Consider the following 16,908-nt stretch of genomic DNA (forward strand, 5'->3'; position numbering starts at 1 on the left):
TATATTTATTTTTATTTATGCATATTTTAGTAATTAGTTTGTTCTTTTTTTAGTCGAATCTTGACTGTTGCCTGAGCTCGGTAGCCAACAATCTTCTAAATGTTTCTCATCTGCCATATCCAACTCGGAAGCCATTAAAGTCCTATCATCTATGGCTTTCTATAGATTTTATATTCTTAAGCTGAACTAGTTCCCTTTTTATGTTTATCCTTGAGATCCTTTAACAGCTACGACATCTGATCATAGAACTATATTTATTCTAAAATCCATTTGTCGTCCCAACTGCTGAGCTTAAAAAATACCTGCACCTATACAGATCCTGTAGATCCTAACCACTCAATCGATTAGGTACATATCAGAATATCAGAATATTTAAGAAAATGTCTTTAATTTTGGTATAGTTGATAGCAACTATATAGATCGTATAATGATTCGATAAAGTGATCTTCATAAGCTGAGGGAGCATTCACAACTCTTTCATAGAAATACCCACATATACTTTTATGAAATAACCCGGCGTTGTGCGGACGCTTCAGTTCATCCGTTCCTTCCATGTGCAAACTTTCAAGCTATCGATTAGAGCAACCTTACTTAGCACCATGAATATATGTAGCTAGAGTACAAATGTTAAATGGAATAGAATTAACAATTGAGTTCGGCACTTTCAAAGGGCAGAACATTTGTATTATAGGTGCTACTTGGTATGCATAATTTAGTAAAGTCCACGATAATTTGTTGCTCAAAGAAAAGGCTCTGAGAACTGAAATAGATGCACTTAAACTGTGGCCATTAATGGATGACAGACGATTACAATGGACGGAGAAGGGTCTCAGTCAAATTGTTGGCAATTTGCATAAATCAGGAGCGTTGCGGATCGGCTATAAAAAGGAGCTAATGTTCGCAGAGCAAAGTGCAATGGCAGACGAGATGTTGAGCGATATAGACTCGACGCGTGCCTTTCAGTATCAGTGGTGCTTCTGGCGCTTGATTGGCTTGCATCCGCCTGCAGGAGACTCGCTCTGGGCACGTCAATATGGGGCTTACAGCATTGTGGTCAATGTGCTGCCCACGATGTGTATGCCCGTATCGTTCTATTTCGAGTGCTTCTTCAGTCGTTCACTGACCGAGTTCTGCGAGGCGTTCTATTTGGCCGCCATAACCTTCGTGCAGCAGTTGAAGCTGCTCAATGTGATTCGAGTGCGTGGCCATTTGCTGGAGATGCATGGCGTATTGCGCCAGTTGGACGGACGTCTACAGTCGTCATCGGAGCGTCAAGTTATATGTGATAGAATCGATGAGTCGAACAAAATCTGTCTTTATGTATTGAGGCTGTTTTTGGCGGTCTTTGCTAGTGGCATTTGCTTTGCTGTCTTTGGGCCCGAACGGCAATTGCCTTTTCCGTCCTGGACTCCGTGGGACTGGCAGCAATCCCAAAGCTCTTACGCCCTAACCTTTACAATGCAAAGCTTGGGAATATTTTTGCTAGCACTAATAGCCGCAAACAACGACACGTATCCGGTGGTCTATCTAATTATGGTCGCAGCTCATTGCAAGGCGCTGGCCCTGCGTATTGCTAAACTGGGCTATATGGGTACGACGCAGGAGCAGACGCATCTGCAGCTGATCGAGTGCATCAAGGACCATCAGATCATATTGCAGTAAATATATTTCCAGCTGCATATTATATTACATATATATTTAGCGCTTGTCATCCATTCACAGATTGTTGAACATCTTAAACACCTCGCTGTCTATGGCCTGCATCATTCAGTTCGTTTGTACGGCTACCGCTCTGTGCACGCTCTCTTTTATAGTCATCTACATGGAGATGAGCTTCTTGCGGATATTTCATGTGTTCTTCACGTTAGTGGGCATCATTATCGAAACGCTGGTGATATGCTATGCTTCCGAGCAAGTCACCCACGAGGGCGAGCAGATGGCCCATGCGATCTATGACACCAATTGGATCAATCAGCCCGTCTATTTCCGTCGCGACTTGGAGTTCATGCTAATGCGTTCCCAGCGCCCCATTTGTATTGTGGCTGGTAATATTTTGCCTGTGCGCATGACAACACTGTTCGCGGTAGGTAGAGTGGAGAGACGAATATGATGAACAGACTGACGGACAGACGGACGGACAGACGGATGAACAGACTGACGGACGGACAGACGGACGGACAGACGGACGGACAGACAGACGGACAGACGGACGGGTAACGGACGGACAGACAGACGGACAGACGGACGGACAGACGGACGGAGAGATGGACGCACATACAGACGGACGGGCAACGGACGGACAGACAGACGGACGGATATACCGAAAGACGGACAGACGGACAGACGGACGGACAGAAAGACCGACAGACAGACCGATGGAAAGACGGACAGATGGTCATATGGACGGACGGACAGACAGATGGACAGATGAAGGAACAGACTTAGGGACGAACAGACAGACAGACGGCCAACCAGAAGAACAGACAAGAATATAGACAATTTTATACAATATTACAGAGCAAATCGGACATGCTATAACGAAATATATATTTTATATAATATATTAATTTCTTTGCTAAGTCCTTAATCTTGTTTTATTTTATTGCTTCTTTTGCAGGTTATCAAGGGAGCCTATACTATGTTCACGCTGTTGAATGAAGCCAAATCAAAGAGCTAAAGGGCATCGTGTGAAGCTGGCAAAATGCCTGTAAAGCCTTGTAAAAATTGGAGAGTATTCACACACACACAAACATACGCAGATACAGACACAATCTCACAGCAAGACTTTATATTATTTAAAATATTTGGCACGCACTGCTAAAGGTAGGACTGCTATCGACTAGAAGATACCTTGCACAGAGCACCAAGGCTACTTCAGCCACTAGATCTAAGCTAAGCTCGATAAATATCGATACTCGTTGTGCTTGAAGCAGAAATTGATTTCGTTCTTTTGTCACATATCCGGGCAGATTTCGCATTACTCCCCACATTGAGCTCACCTACTGGGCATGCGAGTCCATTGAGGCGAATGCTCACCCATATGGCCATCGACGGGCTGCGTTCCGGCCAGTGCATGCGTGCGAGCTCGCGCCGCCATTTTCACATTCAGCTGCAAACGGAAATGCGCATTTTATGCAAGTGTCATCCAATGGCGTCCAGCGGAAGTTGTTTATCTTATGCCAGTGCCGCCAGCAACGCGGCGAATACCCTAGCAGTTGATAATATATAATTATGAAAATGTCATATAAATGAGGTATATATATATATATATATATATATATATATATATATATATTCATGAAAACAGTAGTGCTGCACTGTAGAAAACTTTAGCCAAAGACAAGGAAAGCGTAGTTTTTCTGTGGAAAAATAAAAGGAAGCTCACTTTTAGTTTAGTATGGAATGCAAAGAAGAGAAGTACGAATAAGCAAGTAAGTTTAGAGAGCCGAAAAAAATAAATAAAAAAATTATTAAAAAAAAAAAAATGAAATTTATTAGCAAACTGTATTTGATTTCATTGGGTAGAGCAGAGCATTGATTGTCAGTAAACAGAGAATTTAAAAATCAGGGCAAAGCTTAGTAAGAAATTGAAAATATTATGGCCAGGCCAATCACAAAATGAAGAAGTTGAAATATATTTGGTCTCTCTCTCACACACTCTCCCTCTCTGTCAGACTCTCTCTCACTGTCTTACTCTTACTTTGAGTTTTTATATACGACTTGAATACCTCTGTTACCTCAGTCAGAGCTGCACATCTATAGACTTACATGCTACCTGCAGTTCTATATACTAATATATATATTAGGCAAGTTTCATTTGTGAGCTCAGCTCAGAGTGTAGCGCAGTCAGTGATCTGTCTGTCATTGGGCTTGAGCTGCATTGAACTTTTTAAACTGATTTTAATAAAAACGTATACAGATAATATCCATTTCTGCTTCGTTGGCCAGGCGGAGATAACTATCCTTTTTAGCCCTTTTATCCGTGCTCATTTTTTTATTTTGGTTTTTTTTTGCTTGTGTTTGTCAACGGATTTGCGGGTCTGTGACTTTTATGAGCCGCTGACACTGACACTGAAGCGACGCAATGGACCGGCCATGGACTTTTGAAGCGCTTATTACATAATCCCGTTGCTCATTATTAAATGAATTTACAGGATATTAAAAAAAAAGAAAAGCAGCACGCTGCATCTGCATGGCATCTGCTTTAGTTCTCAATCGGCGTTCATTAAATGCAAAAATTTTAATTGATGCCACTGCTGCGGTTGACATCCCGCTTATGACCAAATCAGAGCTTACGCATTCAGCTTAATCACATTTGCAGAAATGTTTTCAATTAAACGACAATGAGACGCGCCCCAGCCAAAGCCCGCATAAGTCGGTTAATGGATATGCGATTTACGATTTGTCATTGCCAATAAATTATCAGCGTTATTAAAATGGCTCTGTCTACGATTGCCATTCGCTGCTCTGCATCCATAAGATACTTTAAATCATGTACACTATAAGCCGAGGCATTTTATATATACATATATATTTCTATATACACATTTAGTGTGTATCTTATATTAAGTTTTGAGTATGAGAATTTCACTAGGATAAAGTTGTGTCTCCTTAGGGTAAGCAGAGCTTCAGTACACATTTGTCTGCTTTGTCGAAAATATATTTAAAATGCGGATATTCTTGATCAAGAATATATATCTCTCTGGACTAAAGTTAAATTCTAGAGCATAAGCCAACAAAATCTATAGAGTAGTTATACAAGCGTAGCTTTTCGAGTGAGCAAACTTGCAATAAATTAAATATTACATATGCAATTTCCACGGCTAAAAGTGGAAGAAGAGCGGAAAGCTAGTAAGGCCAGACTAATTTTTTTGAAGCTCTCAAGTTCTGGATCAAAAATATCTGAGTAATTCGCTCGAGTTGAGTGAGTCACTTAGATAGGTGAAATATGAGTGAAATTGAGCGAAATTGAATATAAGTGGAAAATGAAAAAATTGAAACAAATTTATTTGCCAGCGCACATTAAATGGAATACTTTAAAGCTTTAATTTCTGCAAAAAAAATAGTTTGATTAACAATATCGATATTTAAACATAAAGCAATGAAAGACAAATTGCAAATATTATTTATAAACATATCGAGTATATTTGAGGCTTAAAATATTTACACAGAAAACCACAGCGACAGTTGGCAGAACTTAAAGAGCATCAAAAAAAAATATTTTAAGGCAATTAAACTTTATTAATTATACGCAGCAGAGCCACACGAAACATAAAACCAAAATAAAAAAATAATAATAAAATCTGTGCAGCTGAAAGATAATGCCAAATGATTAGCAATGAGCAGCATTAAGAAAAAACCGCAGCAAATACTGCACAAAAAATACACACACACACATGGACACACGCACACACACACACACACACACACACACACTATCATAAATGAGGGACTGCTGCTGCCGCCTTTGATGTCGCTTCGGGATATTTCACAATATTCGCAGCGGCCGTTGCCTGCTTGTTGGCAGCAGCACCTGCGCCAGTGTCACCTGCCAGTCTTCCACTTGTTGCGGTTGGTGCCGCTGCCAGTCGCTGCTGCAGCTGCTGCTGCTGTTGCTTTGTGCTGACTGCTGCTGCCGAGGCCGGATGATATAAATGCGTGCCATAATGCACAGCGCCCGGATGGCTAAAATATGGTATTACGGCTGGGCTCGCCGAGTGCTGCTGCTGGTGCTGCTGCTGCTGCTCCTCGACAAAGCTGGCCAAGGGCCCAGCATGGCTCTGATAGAAGTGCTGCTGCTGCATTGGCTGATAGTGTTGGTAATGGTGTAACGGCTGCGTCTGCTGGTGTCCTAATGCGCTCGCTGCTGTCAATCTGACAACATGAATTGGCGGCGTTGATTCATGTCCTAGATTGTATGTCGCCTTTGGGTTATTATTGCTAAAACGTGGCAATATTGCAAATTGATGTTGCTGCTGCTGCTGCTGATGTTGGTGTTCGGCTGGCGCCTGTACATAAATTGGATTGTAGTGGACAATGGGCTGCTGCTGCTGCTGCTGCTGCTGCTGCTGTTGGCCGTGCAGTGCTGCTGGTGTGGGCAGCGCCAATGTTGCTGTTGTTGTTGGTGCCGTTGCTGCTGGCGCTGAAACGGATGGCGTTGCTGCTGACGGTGCCGACGCATACTTATGCTGCTGTTCCGCCTGCTTAAGCCCTAGCCGCAATAGTCGCGCCTGCTGCTGCTGCTGCTGCTGGTGTTGCTGGTGCAGCGGATATGCTGAAAAATTGTTGAAATCGTTAACCAGCCATCTGCAAGTTGTAGTTGTCATCGGCAGCGTCAGCACTCGATGCCAAAGGCAATTCACTCGCGGCTCAATTAGCGCTGGCATTACCAGGCTGCATTCAGCTCACTCTAATTGCCAGTTGCAATGTCGATGCGGTTGTGTTGTGCTATGTTGCTGCCCTCCCGCTCGGCAGCAACATGCCTGTAATTCGCTGTTTAGTTTTCGACTTTGTCTCATGACAGTGAACACAAATGCCGTGGCTTGACCCTAGCTGCGATTCATGTTCCATTGACTAGCTGCATGAACCGGCGACACATTGCCCCAGACACCAACGGCAGACCAGGGCACAAGTTGCAAATGTTGCCAGTTCAAATTTGGATATGGAATCTATTTAAGGCCTTTTATCATCATGAACTTAAACCAAATGAAGCAGATACCCAAAAAGTGAGCTATGCTTAGTCTGCCTAGAGTTCACATCTAGCTATAAACCAAATTAAGGTTTTCTAGCTCTAAGAGTATTCGAGCTATGCCTAAAATGTTACTGTTATAGTGTATACTCTGAGCTCCCAGAGGCTGGTTAGCTTGGTTAGAGCTAAATAAGCAGCAAGCATAATCTGTAGATTCAACTCTTTCGCTGAGCTTATTAAGTCAAAGTAAATAATCGATTATTATCGATACTAAGAACTTGTGACGAGTTATCGATAGAAATGCAATGCTGCAAAGCGTGCGGCTTACAAGAATCTATTTATAGAAAGTCTTTAACTTTTGGATACAGACTGACGCATGGACAAACGGACGGACGAACGGACGAACAGCGTGACGGAGAGACAGAATGCAGCAAGAAACAGTTTTCGAGATTTAAAAATTGACTCCTGTTGTGCGAAGGGCATGCACGCGTCTACTCAGAGAATATTAAGTCTATAACTTTTGACGGATGGACAAACGGAGAGAGGGCGGGCGAGAGGGACGGACGAACGAACTGAATGCATCATGAACAGTTTTCGAGATTTGATCATTTCCCTTTCTAGATAGTAGTTTACCTACCATATAAAGAGTGTTGCTGGCCCGCCGGCTGCTCGACATAGGTCGCTGGGGTCTGCTGATAGATGCGCTGCAGGTGCAGCTGGGGCTGGGCCTGATGTGGGGGCTGGTGCAGAGGTCCCAGCTTCGGCTGCTGATAAATGATGGGCTGATAGAGAGCAGCCGTTGTTGGAGCTGCCTTCGGATAAATAGTTTGCAGTTGGTGTTGCTGCTGCTGCTGCTGCTGCTGCTGCTGTTGTTGAAGCTGCTGTGCAGCAGCCAGCAATACGTTGGCAGGTATCTGTAAATAATGCTGCCCATAGGCGGCAATTGGGGTGGGCACTGCCGAGGGAGCACTAACTAAGTCCGACTGATAATATGGTCTGTAGATGCCTTGATGGTCGCGTGCCAATGGCCCGAGTAGCTGCATGATGGGCTGGCTGGCAGCGGAGGCAACTGTTGCTGGCGGCGCTGTTGTGCTGCTGGTGGTGCTGGTGGTGGTGGTGGTGCTGCTGCTGGGACTGGTGCTGCTGGCCGCGGTGCTAGGCGCCACTGGCAACAGGCCGGCGCTCAATTGCTGCTGCAGCTGCCGCATATAGGAAAGCGGTATGGCGATAATATACTGTATGCGATGCCCGGACAGTGGTAAATGCTGCTGCGGTGCAGCGGTTGCTGCATATTGATATTGTTGTGGCCCAGCGCGCTCATAAATGCTTGGCTCTGCCTCCACATAGCTGTAGCTTGGACTCTGCGGCGCTTTGGCATTCGCTGTTCGCTGATACAGCTCCACTTGCGGCGGCACAGCGAATCTAAATCGATGCGGAATTTGCTGCTGCTGCTGCTGTTGCTGTTGCTGCTGCTGTGGTGCAAATTGCAATGGACCTGGCAAGCTACCCTTCTGCTCCACGGCTGTGGGCGGCACATACCGTATGTCCGGCTTATCGTAGTAGCTCTGCAAGTGTTGTGTTAATTAAATGCATTTGCTGCTGCTGCTGTTGCTGCTGTAGCTGCTGCTGCTGCTGCTGCATACCTGTGGTGCTGCATCGGCTGCCGTGTAGCGCACTGTCGTGGGCTCAAAGATTGGCCCACTCTCGGCGGCCTCATAGTAGGCGGCCGATGGGTAAATGGGTCGAAAGGCCGTCTCCTTGGCTGCTTTGCTTGTATAAACGGAAGCTGCAAGAGCCAAGCAAATTAATTAAAGCAAAAGTTGGCTTAACTATCATAAGAAGACCTAAATATACCCTGTAATTTACAGCTTATAATGGCATACGCTAGCTGCGCCTTCAAAGCACAACAAAATGCAATTTAGACAGCTTTCAGAAGAAATTTTATCTCAGCAAAGATTATGGCTCAAATATCAAGTTGTCGCACCTTGGAGTAAATCAAAGCTTGACTAGCAGCAGAACTATTCTGCTCATAGATAATGATTCAAAAGTAGAGCTTAGATTGAGATGTAGCAAAAAGTAGAGTTCGGTTTGCGTTTAGTTAGTTCTGTTAATCTCGACTTAGAACTAAACCTGAATGCTAAAATCTTTTGGCTAAGCCAACAAATATTTAGAAACGTTCAACTTTTTTCATTAATAATGTTATTTTTAGTGAAACAGTGAAACAATGAATTCATCAGATTGTTTTATTTTATGACTGCTAAGCTTTAGGTAAGCAATGCTTCATTATCTATGCTCACATAGAGTGACCCAGCTAGAGTGATACTATTTCTGATAAATATATTTAAACAGTTGCTTAACTTATTGTTAAAAATTAGATGTTTTTATAATCAATAAGGCTTGCCATTTGAATATAAATTATCAAATGCTTAAATAAAAAAATATATATATAGTAGAAATATATATAGTTTGTTATTTTATATGCCTGCTTCACATCACATGTCTTAGCTGCAGCTCAAGGCCTTAAGCATAGAAATGTTCAGAGTTTTTAGCAGCTTTACTCACCTGTCTGATCCGAGGAATCGCGTTTTTCGGTTTTGCTCTTTGGCTCCTCGACGCTGGGCGTTAATTTGGTGGTAGCAACGGGTTCAGCTTGGACTAATTCAGCCGCTGGCTTCGTCTCCAGCTCGGCGGCATGACCAAGCAGGAAGCAGCACAGCGCAAAGACTGCAAGCTGACAGGTAGAGAGTGAGAGAATGAGCGAGAGCGAGAGAGAGAGAGACAGATTTAAAAATTATTATTATTTCATTAAGCGCATTCAAAATGACAGTTTTAATAAGATTTTAATGCACGTTTCCATGACAGAGCGAGAGTCGAACAGCATTTGAGGCCATGTTGCACGTTGCAAGTTTGACTATTTGATTTTGCATTGTAATTTCATTTAATAATTTTATTAAATTGACCTGAATTATTATTTTAATTGCGACAGCGCACACGATTAAGCAAATTGTTGTTGCAGTTGCTGCCGCTGCTGTTGAAATTACAATCATAATTGCACTGTGAAACATAATTAAAAACTATTAATTATCTTGCCACACACACACACACATGGAGTCTAGTGTCACGTGCCAACGAACCTGATCGCAGTTCAAGTTGTTTAGCAGCTGTAATTGTAATTAGTTTTCAAACATTGTTTTTGCTCAGCCCAGAGCCAAGTTGCTGTCGACCTGTCGACCAGATGCACTTTATGGCCAACTGAAGCCTGTGACAGCAAATCACGTGAACACCACACACAACACAGCTCTGCTAAAACAATGCGCAAATTTCATTAACCCAAACAATTCTGTCAATTGACACGGCATTTGGGCATTGAAAACAAATGTTCAAGCAACGAAAACTGCGCATAAATTCGAATCGTATACAAGATGCGATAAGCCCAGCACAACTCAAAGCAATTCAATTACAAATCCACAGAGACAAAAGTGTAAACATGCCACATGTGACCCTCCCAAGGAGTGAAAGTACTTTAAAGATTCTCTTTTTTGTTGAGTAAATGAAAGAGCTTAGAGCTCGCAACTCTCTCAGAGCAGCTCTCGTCCGATCTGCATCTGATTTCAATTGCAGCCAAGGCTTGGCCGCCGTCAAATGTTTATGTCTAAGATTTTTGTTGCTTTCAGCAAAATTCAAGTTATCATATTCAGCTTTGGCATTTGCTTATAGTTTGAGCAGCTGACTGCTAGCGTGAACTGCCTATGACTCAGTAAATAACTGACGGCACTGAAGCATGAATATTTTCCATATATTATGTAGGCCTTGATGTGGAGCAGTTCAATAGTGATGCCTGAAGAATTTTATGAGCCTAGAGAGACATATTTCTACAAGCGGTGCTCCCAACCGAACATACTTCCCAGAAGATTCTGCCACACATGAAAGAATTTAGAGAATAAACCAATGGCACTAATGGGAGTTTTTAATATAGAAGCTACCCGAGCTACCCGAAGAAATAAGTCTAGTTTTATATCCTATTATCCAATACTCCATTGCAAGTCGCTACAGCAACTGCATAGTAAGAAACAAAAGCCTAAACATTTTGAATCTATATTAAACCTTCCAAATTTCACAAATTATATCGTCGAAATTCTCGATTTGTCTAATATTTAGATGATATAATTATCTTAGACAATATAAATCTTAGACAATAATAAACACGCGTATAAATTTCAAATTTCAAGGCTTTAGGTTGACATTGCTTAAGCCCAATATACTCTTTTCATTTGACGAGCGAGTATACTAGTTGAAATACCAAATTCTTTAAGGTTATATGTAGCTAAATATATATGGGAATATACACATTTATCTCTCTATTTAACTATCTATCTATCTCTATATCTATATCTATATATATCTATATCTATCCATATATCTAGCTAGTCATCTACATATCTACCTATCCATTTATATAGCCTTCTATCTATCTATCTCTTTGTAAATCTATCAATCTACGTATATATATATCTATCTATCTATATTTTTATCCATCAATCTAGCTATCTATCTATCTATCTACCTATCTCTATTTATCTGGCTACATATCTGTATCTATCTCTTTATCTATCTCTCTATATATCTATCTATCTATATATCTATCTATCCAACTATTAATTTATTTTCTCTTGCTCTCCATCTTTCAATCTATCTTTCTCTGAAATGCTAGACTATTTAAATTTAAAATTAATTATCTATAGTTTAAAAATTAATTAAGTGCAAACACATAATTTTATATATACATAAATATTGTTCAATTTATAATTTTCGTTTTTTTGCCATGATTTTTGCATAATAAATAATAGAATTATGAAGCATTTAGCCATTCGTGCGCAAAGGCTGGAATCAAATTTAAGCACATTAAATAAATAAATAAATAAATATATATAAATTTATTTATAAACTAAATCACAAGTTAATCAGCGTAAATAGTGTCGCGAATTATGGAGTAAACAAAGTTGTGGTTTGCTATAATATTTACAGTTTTTTTTAGCCATTTCGTATTCACCTTTAAAAGCGACATTGTTTACGGACGCTTTGTTTATTGAGTTTGTTTTAAATGTATCTCAACGACAAAAAAAAAAAAAAAAGAAAAACAAAACAAAACAAACACAAAAAATTTTAATTCATGTATTCACACTGTATTAAAAACGGATTTGGTTTGAGATTCAATATGATTAGCGGGCGACGCGAGTAATTAAATATTACGTATACGCGGCGTATGCGCGATTCGATGCTCGTTGCCGGCTGCCGGTTGCTGCTGGCGTGTTAGCTAACAAAGTGAGAGTGAAATTGGCAATGCGACGGCAGCACATTTTATAGGCACTGTGGCAGCATGCAACATGCAGCTTGCAACATGGGTGCAAGCACCTGAACAACAAGAGCGTTTATTCAGCTGTTTGTTTTCATTTCGTTTTCATTTCGTTTTCATTTCGTTTTCGTTTCGGGGATTTGTTTTCATTTGCTGCATAATCGCGACCATAATCGAGTGCTTATAATTAGCTGGCCTTGGCCATTGTCAGCGCCTCTGAGCTGTGAGCTGCTGTTGCCTTGCCTGGAGCATCAAGTGCAACAGCAATTGCTACCAATTAGCTGTCGCTGGCGGGGCTTTCTGAGTTTTCTCGTTTTTCACTTTGCTGCCCGCAAAATGCAAATTCTGCTCAACAAACATTATGAAGACTTAGCCTGGTCAGCGGGCAATGGGCAACGCTGTAGCTGCCTCAAGCTGCATCTAGTTTGCTTTGTACACGACAACGCCCCGCCATGTCCATGTCCATGTCCGTGTCCCTGGCGCTGCCCGCCTGCCCGCCTGCCAGCCTGTCTGTCTGTTGCAGGCCATGTTGCTGTCATTCTTTGTGCAGCAGCAGCAGCATCCGTGTCGTGGCACTGTTCCTGCCACCAACTGCAGCTGCAGCCCCATTTTCTTTTCTCATTTTGCCCCTGGCTCTGTGGCTTTGCTATCCTTTTGCCATTAACGTCTGCTTCTAGTTTACGAGCTTGTGCTTCATATTTGCATTGGAATTTATTGCGTGCTCAGCTTCTATTTATTAATCCTTATCCGCAAAGGCTCGCCCATTTCCCCTTTAATTAGCGCCTGTTTAGCTTTTTGCTTGGATAACTTGGTGAACATCTACTGAGCGTGGAGGATATGTCAGCATGGAGAGCAGGGGAATCATAACAAAGTCAAAGTTAACTTGGAGCTGGCAGGTGTCAAGTTACTGCAGCAAAGATCTTGCATGGCTAAAGTAAACATGGAGAAGAGATTTCAATGCACTTTAAACAAAGTTAAACAGTTTTTAGGGGGGTGGGCGGGTTGCAGGATGCAGAGCAAATAAGCCAGATCAAAGAACTGAAGGACAGGTAAGCATGGAGAGCATAAGAATAAAGCAGAATCAGCGTGAGCTTGGCGCTGGCAGGTGTCAAGATATTCCAACATTGAGTACAGATTGAATTCATGCTCTTCCATAACTAAAGTAAACATAAAAGTCTGTGAGCAAAGCAAGCCAGCTGAGCATATAGGACATGTGGGAAGGACGATAAGACTTCAGGTAAGACAAAACCAAAGTGTATTTGCGTCAAGTGACCAAGGTGAACTTGCTTTGTAATCTTTCTCTTCCAACTAATTGACCATGGAGGACGGACAAAGGCAAGTGTAGCAGCTCAAGTGACGCTTGAGGACAAAGCAGCAGTCGAGTTATCGACATTTTACATATTTTAATCAATTAAATGGGAATTTTTGCCCGTTTTTCATACCCTGCAATGCCCTTGAGAGTGCTTCGAAGTGGGGTAGATAGATGAAAGACACTTCACTTTCATGGTATATGGATTTCCAGTCATTTCTATGGACCTAGTCCAATTAAGTGGTATTATAAGAGCCTGTTCGATCTGCGCTTGGCTCATCATTTCGGATTGTGGCATTTGTGGCTTGCAGGGTGTTTCCTAGTCGAGCAGTTCCCTTTCACTTGCGGCACATCGTACTGCTGTTACACAAGCGCATGGCAAATTTGACATCCATTAGGAGTTTGGCACTATAAAAACAGCTGAGCACATTCACCATCCTCTGGCAAGCGTTGCCCAGCAAAACCAGCTCCAGCGTGCCCCCACTTAGCAGCCGTTGGCCAACAGCAAGAGCAGCAATGACTTTATGAGTGTTCCTAATAAATTCAAGTGGCTTTCAGTAAAACTTAGCAGTGACTCCGACAGCAACAGCAGCAGCAGCAGCAGCAACAGAAACAACAATGAATGTCCATAATGCCTACGTTACATCAAATGAAAGCCCCAATTTGCAGTCCCACACACGCACACACACACACACACACACACACACACACATTACGTGTGGCAGTGGCAAGTTTAAAGCTGCTGCCACATAAGGAATAAAGAATCAGATGGTTGCTGTGTGCCTGGCCTCGATCAACCTTAATTGTTATTGCTGTTCTTGTTGTTGCTGTTAGTGGCCAAGCACCGGTGTAAAACAGTTATAATTAGCCGTGCAAACGTTGCCTGAAATGCAAAAAAGAAAAGGAACAAAAATCCTTTAACAGCAGCTGCGGTTCGTTCTGCTGACGAGCTACCAGCGCCTGTTTATGACTCGAGCGACACAGTTTAATTTGCGCCTCCACAAACAGGGCTTAGAAAGAGCTGCAACAGCAATTCTCTCTATCTCTCTCTCTTTCTCTCGCTCTCTGTTGAGTTGCTGCTTTCATTAACACTAAGTTGAGTGGCTTGGATTTATGGTGCGCTGTGGAGCAGCTCAAAGAGGAAGCATCAATGAGTCCATTAAATTTTCCTGATCATAATGAGCTAGCTTCATGAAAGCTTAAAGCAGAGGTAAATCAATTTAATTATATTTTTTTAATCGATAATTATCGATTTTGTATTTTTAGCAAATTTATTATCGAAGCTCTGCGCTTTTAGTTAAGTCTTTTTTAGAGTTAGACAAGTTTAAGGCATAACGAAGCAAGTAAATATATTATTAATAGCAATAAAACATGCAAATTAAGGTAGAAAATTTGATGACATTTTTGTTTAATAATAATTAGAATCATAACCAATATATAGAGTTGGAAACATAGTACAAGCCCTGTAGTCAGAGCAACTGCTAGTCGAACATGCCCAACTCGACTCGACTCGAGCCGCCTTTGCTGGTTTGTACCTTCAATTGCCAACGCGCAGCATTTGTTGGCCCAGTTTAGCATCTCAGCAGAAACAGGTAAATTGAGTATGAGCAGCGCTGCGAATGCAGTCAAAGTACTCGTCAGGCAGGAGTCAACAAGGATGTGTATGTAGTTTGGTCATGATGAAAGACAATTCCTGGTACTAGTTACCATGTAGTTGGCAAGTAATTGCCCAGCTTAAAGAACGCACTGGAGCGACTCTGTTTATATCAAACAGGTCTCCTAAGTCGCTGTGCTTTAATGTCAAAAGTTGTCGAATTTGAATGAGCAATAAATTTGAACAGCCAAACACTGTTTGCTGCCAATTTGGTCCAATGAGTCAGTAGCACAATTACCAAAAATTTAAATTATATAAATATCTCTGATTATGATATCACAAATCGAATATACTGGAAGCCAAAAATATGTATTTAAAACTGTTGACAGTTGGAAATATTTGTCGAAATATGAAAGCTTCACTGAAATTGTATAATTATGGAGGGAGAGGGAGAGGGAGAGGCAGAGGGGGGCATTGCAATTGCGAAAAATCAAATTGTGCAAATGTTTGGCTTGTCATTAAATTTAATGTCATTTCATAATCACAAAATGGTATTTCATGATGAATAGTTTGGCTTTTTATGCTGGCCACACTTGCCCAGTTAGCTGGCCATAAAACTATATACATAAGCGAGTTGGCCAAAAAAGGCGGCCACTTGGCTGGCTGCCTGTCTCGCTGTTTCTCTGTCTCTCTGTCCCGCTGTCTGTCTGCCTGGCAACTAATTAGCTCACCCAATACATTGAGCATTGACTCCATGCACACATGCCAGGAAGTGCGATGCGTGAGTCCGCATGGAAAGCGCATTATGCAATTGCTCTGCGAGTGGGTAGACAAAACTAAATCAGCGCAGCAGCAGCAGCAGCTAGTCCAGATCCAGATGCAGCTGAAGTTGATGCATGAGCAAAACAAGTTTGTGATAGCCAAAAAGGAAGCAGGCGCATTTATTGCCACGGAAACGCAGCTGCTGTTGCATCAATGGGTGTAGAGCCGCCTGGCTAACCGGCTTCAGGGTAAAGCGTGACTGCAGTTGAACTGGTTTAAATGGCTTTGACTATGCGGTCAAGTCGTCAGCTCGACTTGGCCTTCTTCTTTAAGTGTTGTCGGCCATAGGCACAACTCAAAATGCGCTACTTTTAAGATAAAAAGCTTCAAAAGCACATTAAGACTTAAGAGAGAGCTTTTCGCCTGAATTCGTAGAGGCATACAATTCTTTTGTTTACCACAGCAATAAGCCTCAACTAGTTGACAAAGCCTTAAATGCTTGGCACAGCGTTAAAAGCATATTAAAGCTTTATTAAAATAGGAATTGATAATATTTTGTTTTGAAGCTATTTTATGCTTCTGCTAGAACAAATGATGAAGCGTATCGGAAACTAAACAATCAGCTTTTACATCGACTTAGCGCTTTAAGTGGGCTTTGAAGGCATTACTAATACTTCAATGTATGTGATCTTAAAATGAAGCTTTGAAAGTTTATTAAAGTTATAAACGAGCATTATTTATATTGTAGACAAAACTATGCCAATAAACCAAAAACGTATCATATTTTAAGCGAGCTTTTAAACTTTTTAAATAAAACAACGTATTAAAGCCCAATTGGAGCATTCAGAAGAATTGTCCCGGTTATGGTAATTACTATTTTATTAAATGAGTTCATAATTATTAAAATTGTGATTATACTTTCATAGATTATTAAATTAATATGATTTTATTTTAATTATTAAAAATTCCATTTGTTTTATGGGGCATATTTTTGTCGCATATATTAAACGCATTCCCGTAAATTTTGTCTTCGCTTTTTTATTGCTTTCGCGTTGCGCATTTCAGTCTTAAGATTGTTTTTCGCTTGTTTGTTTCTTGTTTTTGTAGTTTCTTTTTCCCGAAATGAAAAACCAGATTTTCACTATAGCAGCTATTTATATTTTCATTTATGATGACAAAATGCCAGTGCCAGTGGCAGTGGT

The 16,908-nt window shown here is 41.4% G+C and overlaps 2 protein-coding genes across 2 annotated transcripts; one reads left to right on the plus strand and one right to left on the minus strand.

Moving 5' to 3' along the window:
• Positions 1–792: 792 nt before the first annotated feature.
• On the plus strand, positions 793–2,677 carry LOC111598248 (putative odorant receptor 19b). The gene is made up of 3 exons (XM_023313412.2): positions 793–1,658; positions 1,723–2,083; positions 2,618–2,677. Exons 1-3 carry the CDS (start codon positions 793–795, stop codon positions 2,675–2,677), a joined length of 1,287 nt encoding a protein of 428 aa, XP_023169180.2.
• A 2,761-nt stretch (positions 2,678–5,438) lies between these two features.
• Positions 5,439–15,748, minus strand: LOC111598249 (putative mediator of RNA polymerase II transcription subunit 12). The gene is made up of 6 exons (XM_030224231.1): positions 15,676–15,748; positions 9,251–9,412; positions 8,332–8,474; positions 7,326–8,253; positions 5,880–6,085; positions 5,439–5,708 (listed from the first exon to the last, which is right to left on the minus strand). The coding sequence occupies exons 1-6, from the start codon at positions 15,746–15,748 to the stop codon at positions 5,439–5,441; spliced, it is 1,782 nt and encodes a 593-aa protein (XP_030080091.1).
• Between the last annotated feature and the right edge of the window lie 1,160 nt (positions 15,749–16,908).

The sequence above is a fragment of the Drosophila hydei genome, unplaced genomic scaffold (genome assembly GCF_003285905.1).
Source record: "Drosophila hydei strain 15085-1641.00,03,60 unplaced genomic scaffold, DhydRS2 tig00000415-arrow-arrow-pilon, whole genome shotgun sequence".
In the NCBI taxonomy this organism is placed as follows: Eukaryota; Metazoa; Arthropoda; class Insecta; order Diptera; family Drosophilidae; genus Drosophila; species Drosophila hydei.

Bases quoted from the DNA above. Each gene is read 5' to 3' on its own strand.
- LOC111598248 (XM_023313412.2), top strand. From the start codon at position 793: ATGGATGACAGACGATTACAATGGACGGAGAAGGGTCTCAGTCAAATT. The intron at 1,659-1,722 runs GTAAATATATTT...ATCCATTCACAG, and splicing joins GACCATCAGATCATATTGCA to ATTGTTGAACATCTTAAACA. The intron at 2,084-2,617 runs GTAGGTAGAGTG...CTTCTTTTGCAG, and splicing joins GCATGACAACACTGTTCGCG to GTTATCAAGGGAGCCTATAC.
- LOC111598249 (XM_030224231.1), bottom strand. From the start codon at position 15,748: ATGCGCTTTCCATGCGGACTCACGCATCGCACTTCCTGGCATGTGTGC. The intron at 8,254-8,331 runs GTATGCAGCAGC...CAACACTTGCAG, and splicing joins CAGCCGATGCAGCACCACAG to AGCTACTACGATAAGCCGGA. The intron at 6,086-7,325 runs GTAGGTAAACTA...CCACACCAGCAG, and splicing joins CCAGCAACACTCTTTATATG to CACTGCACGGCCAACAGCAG.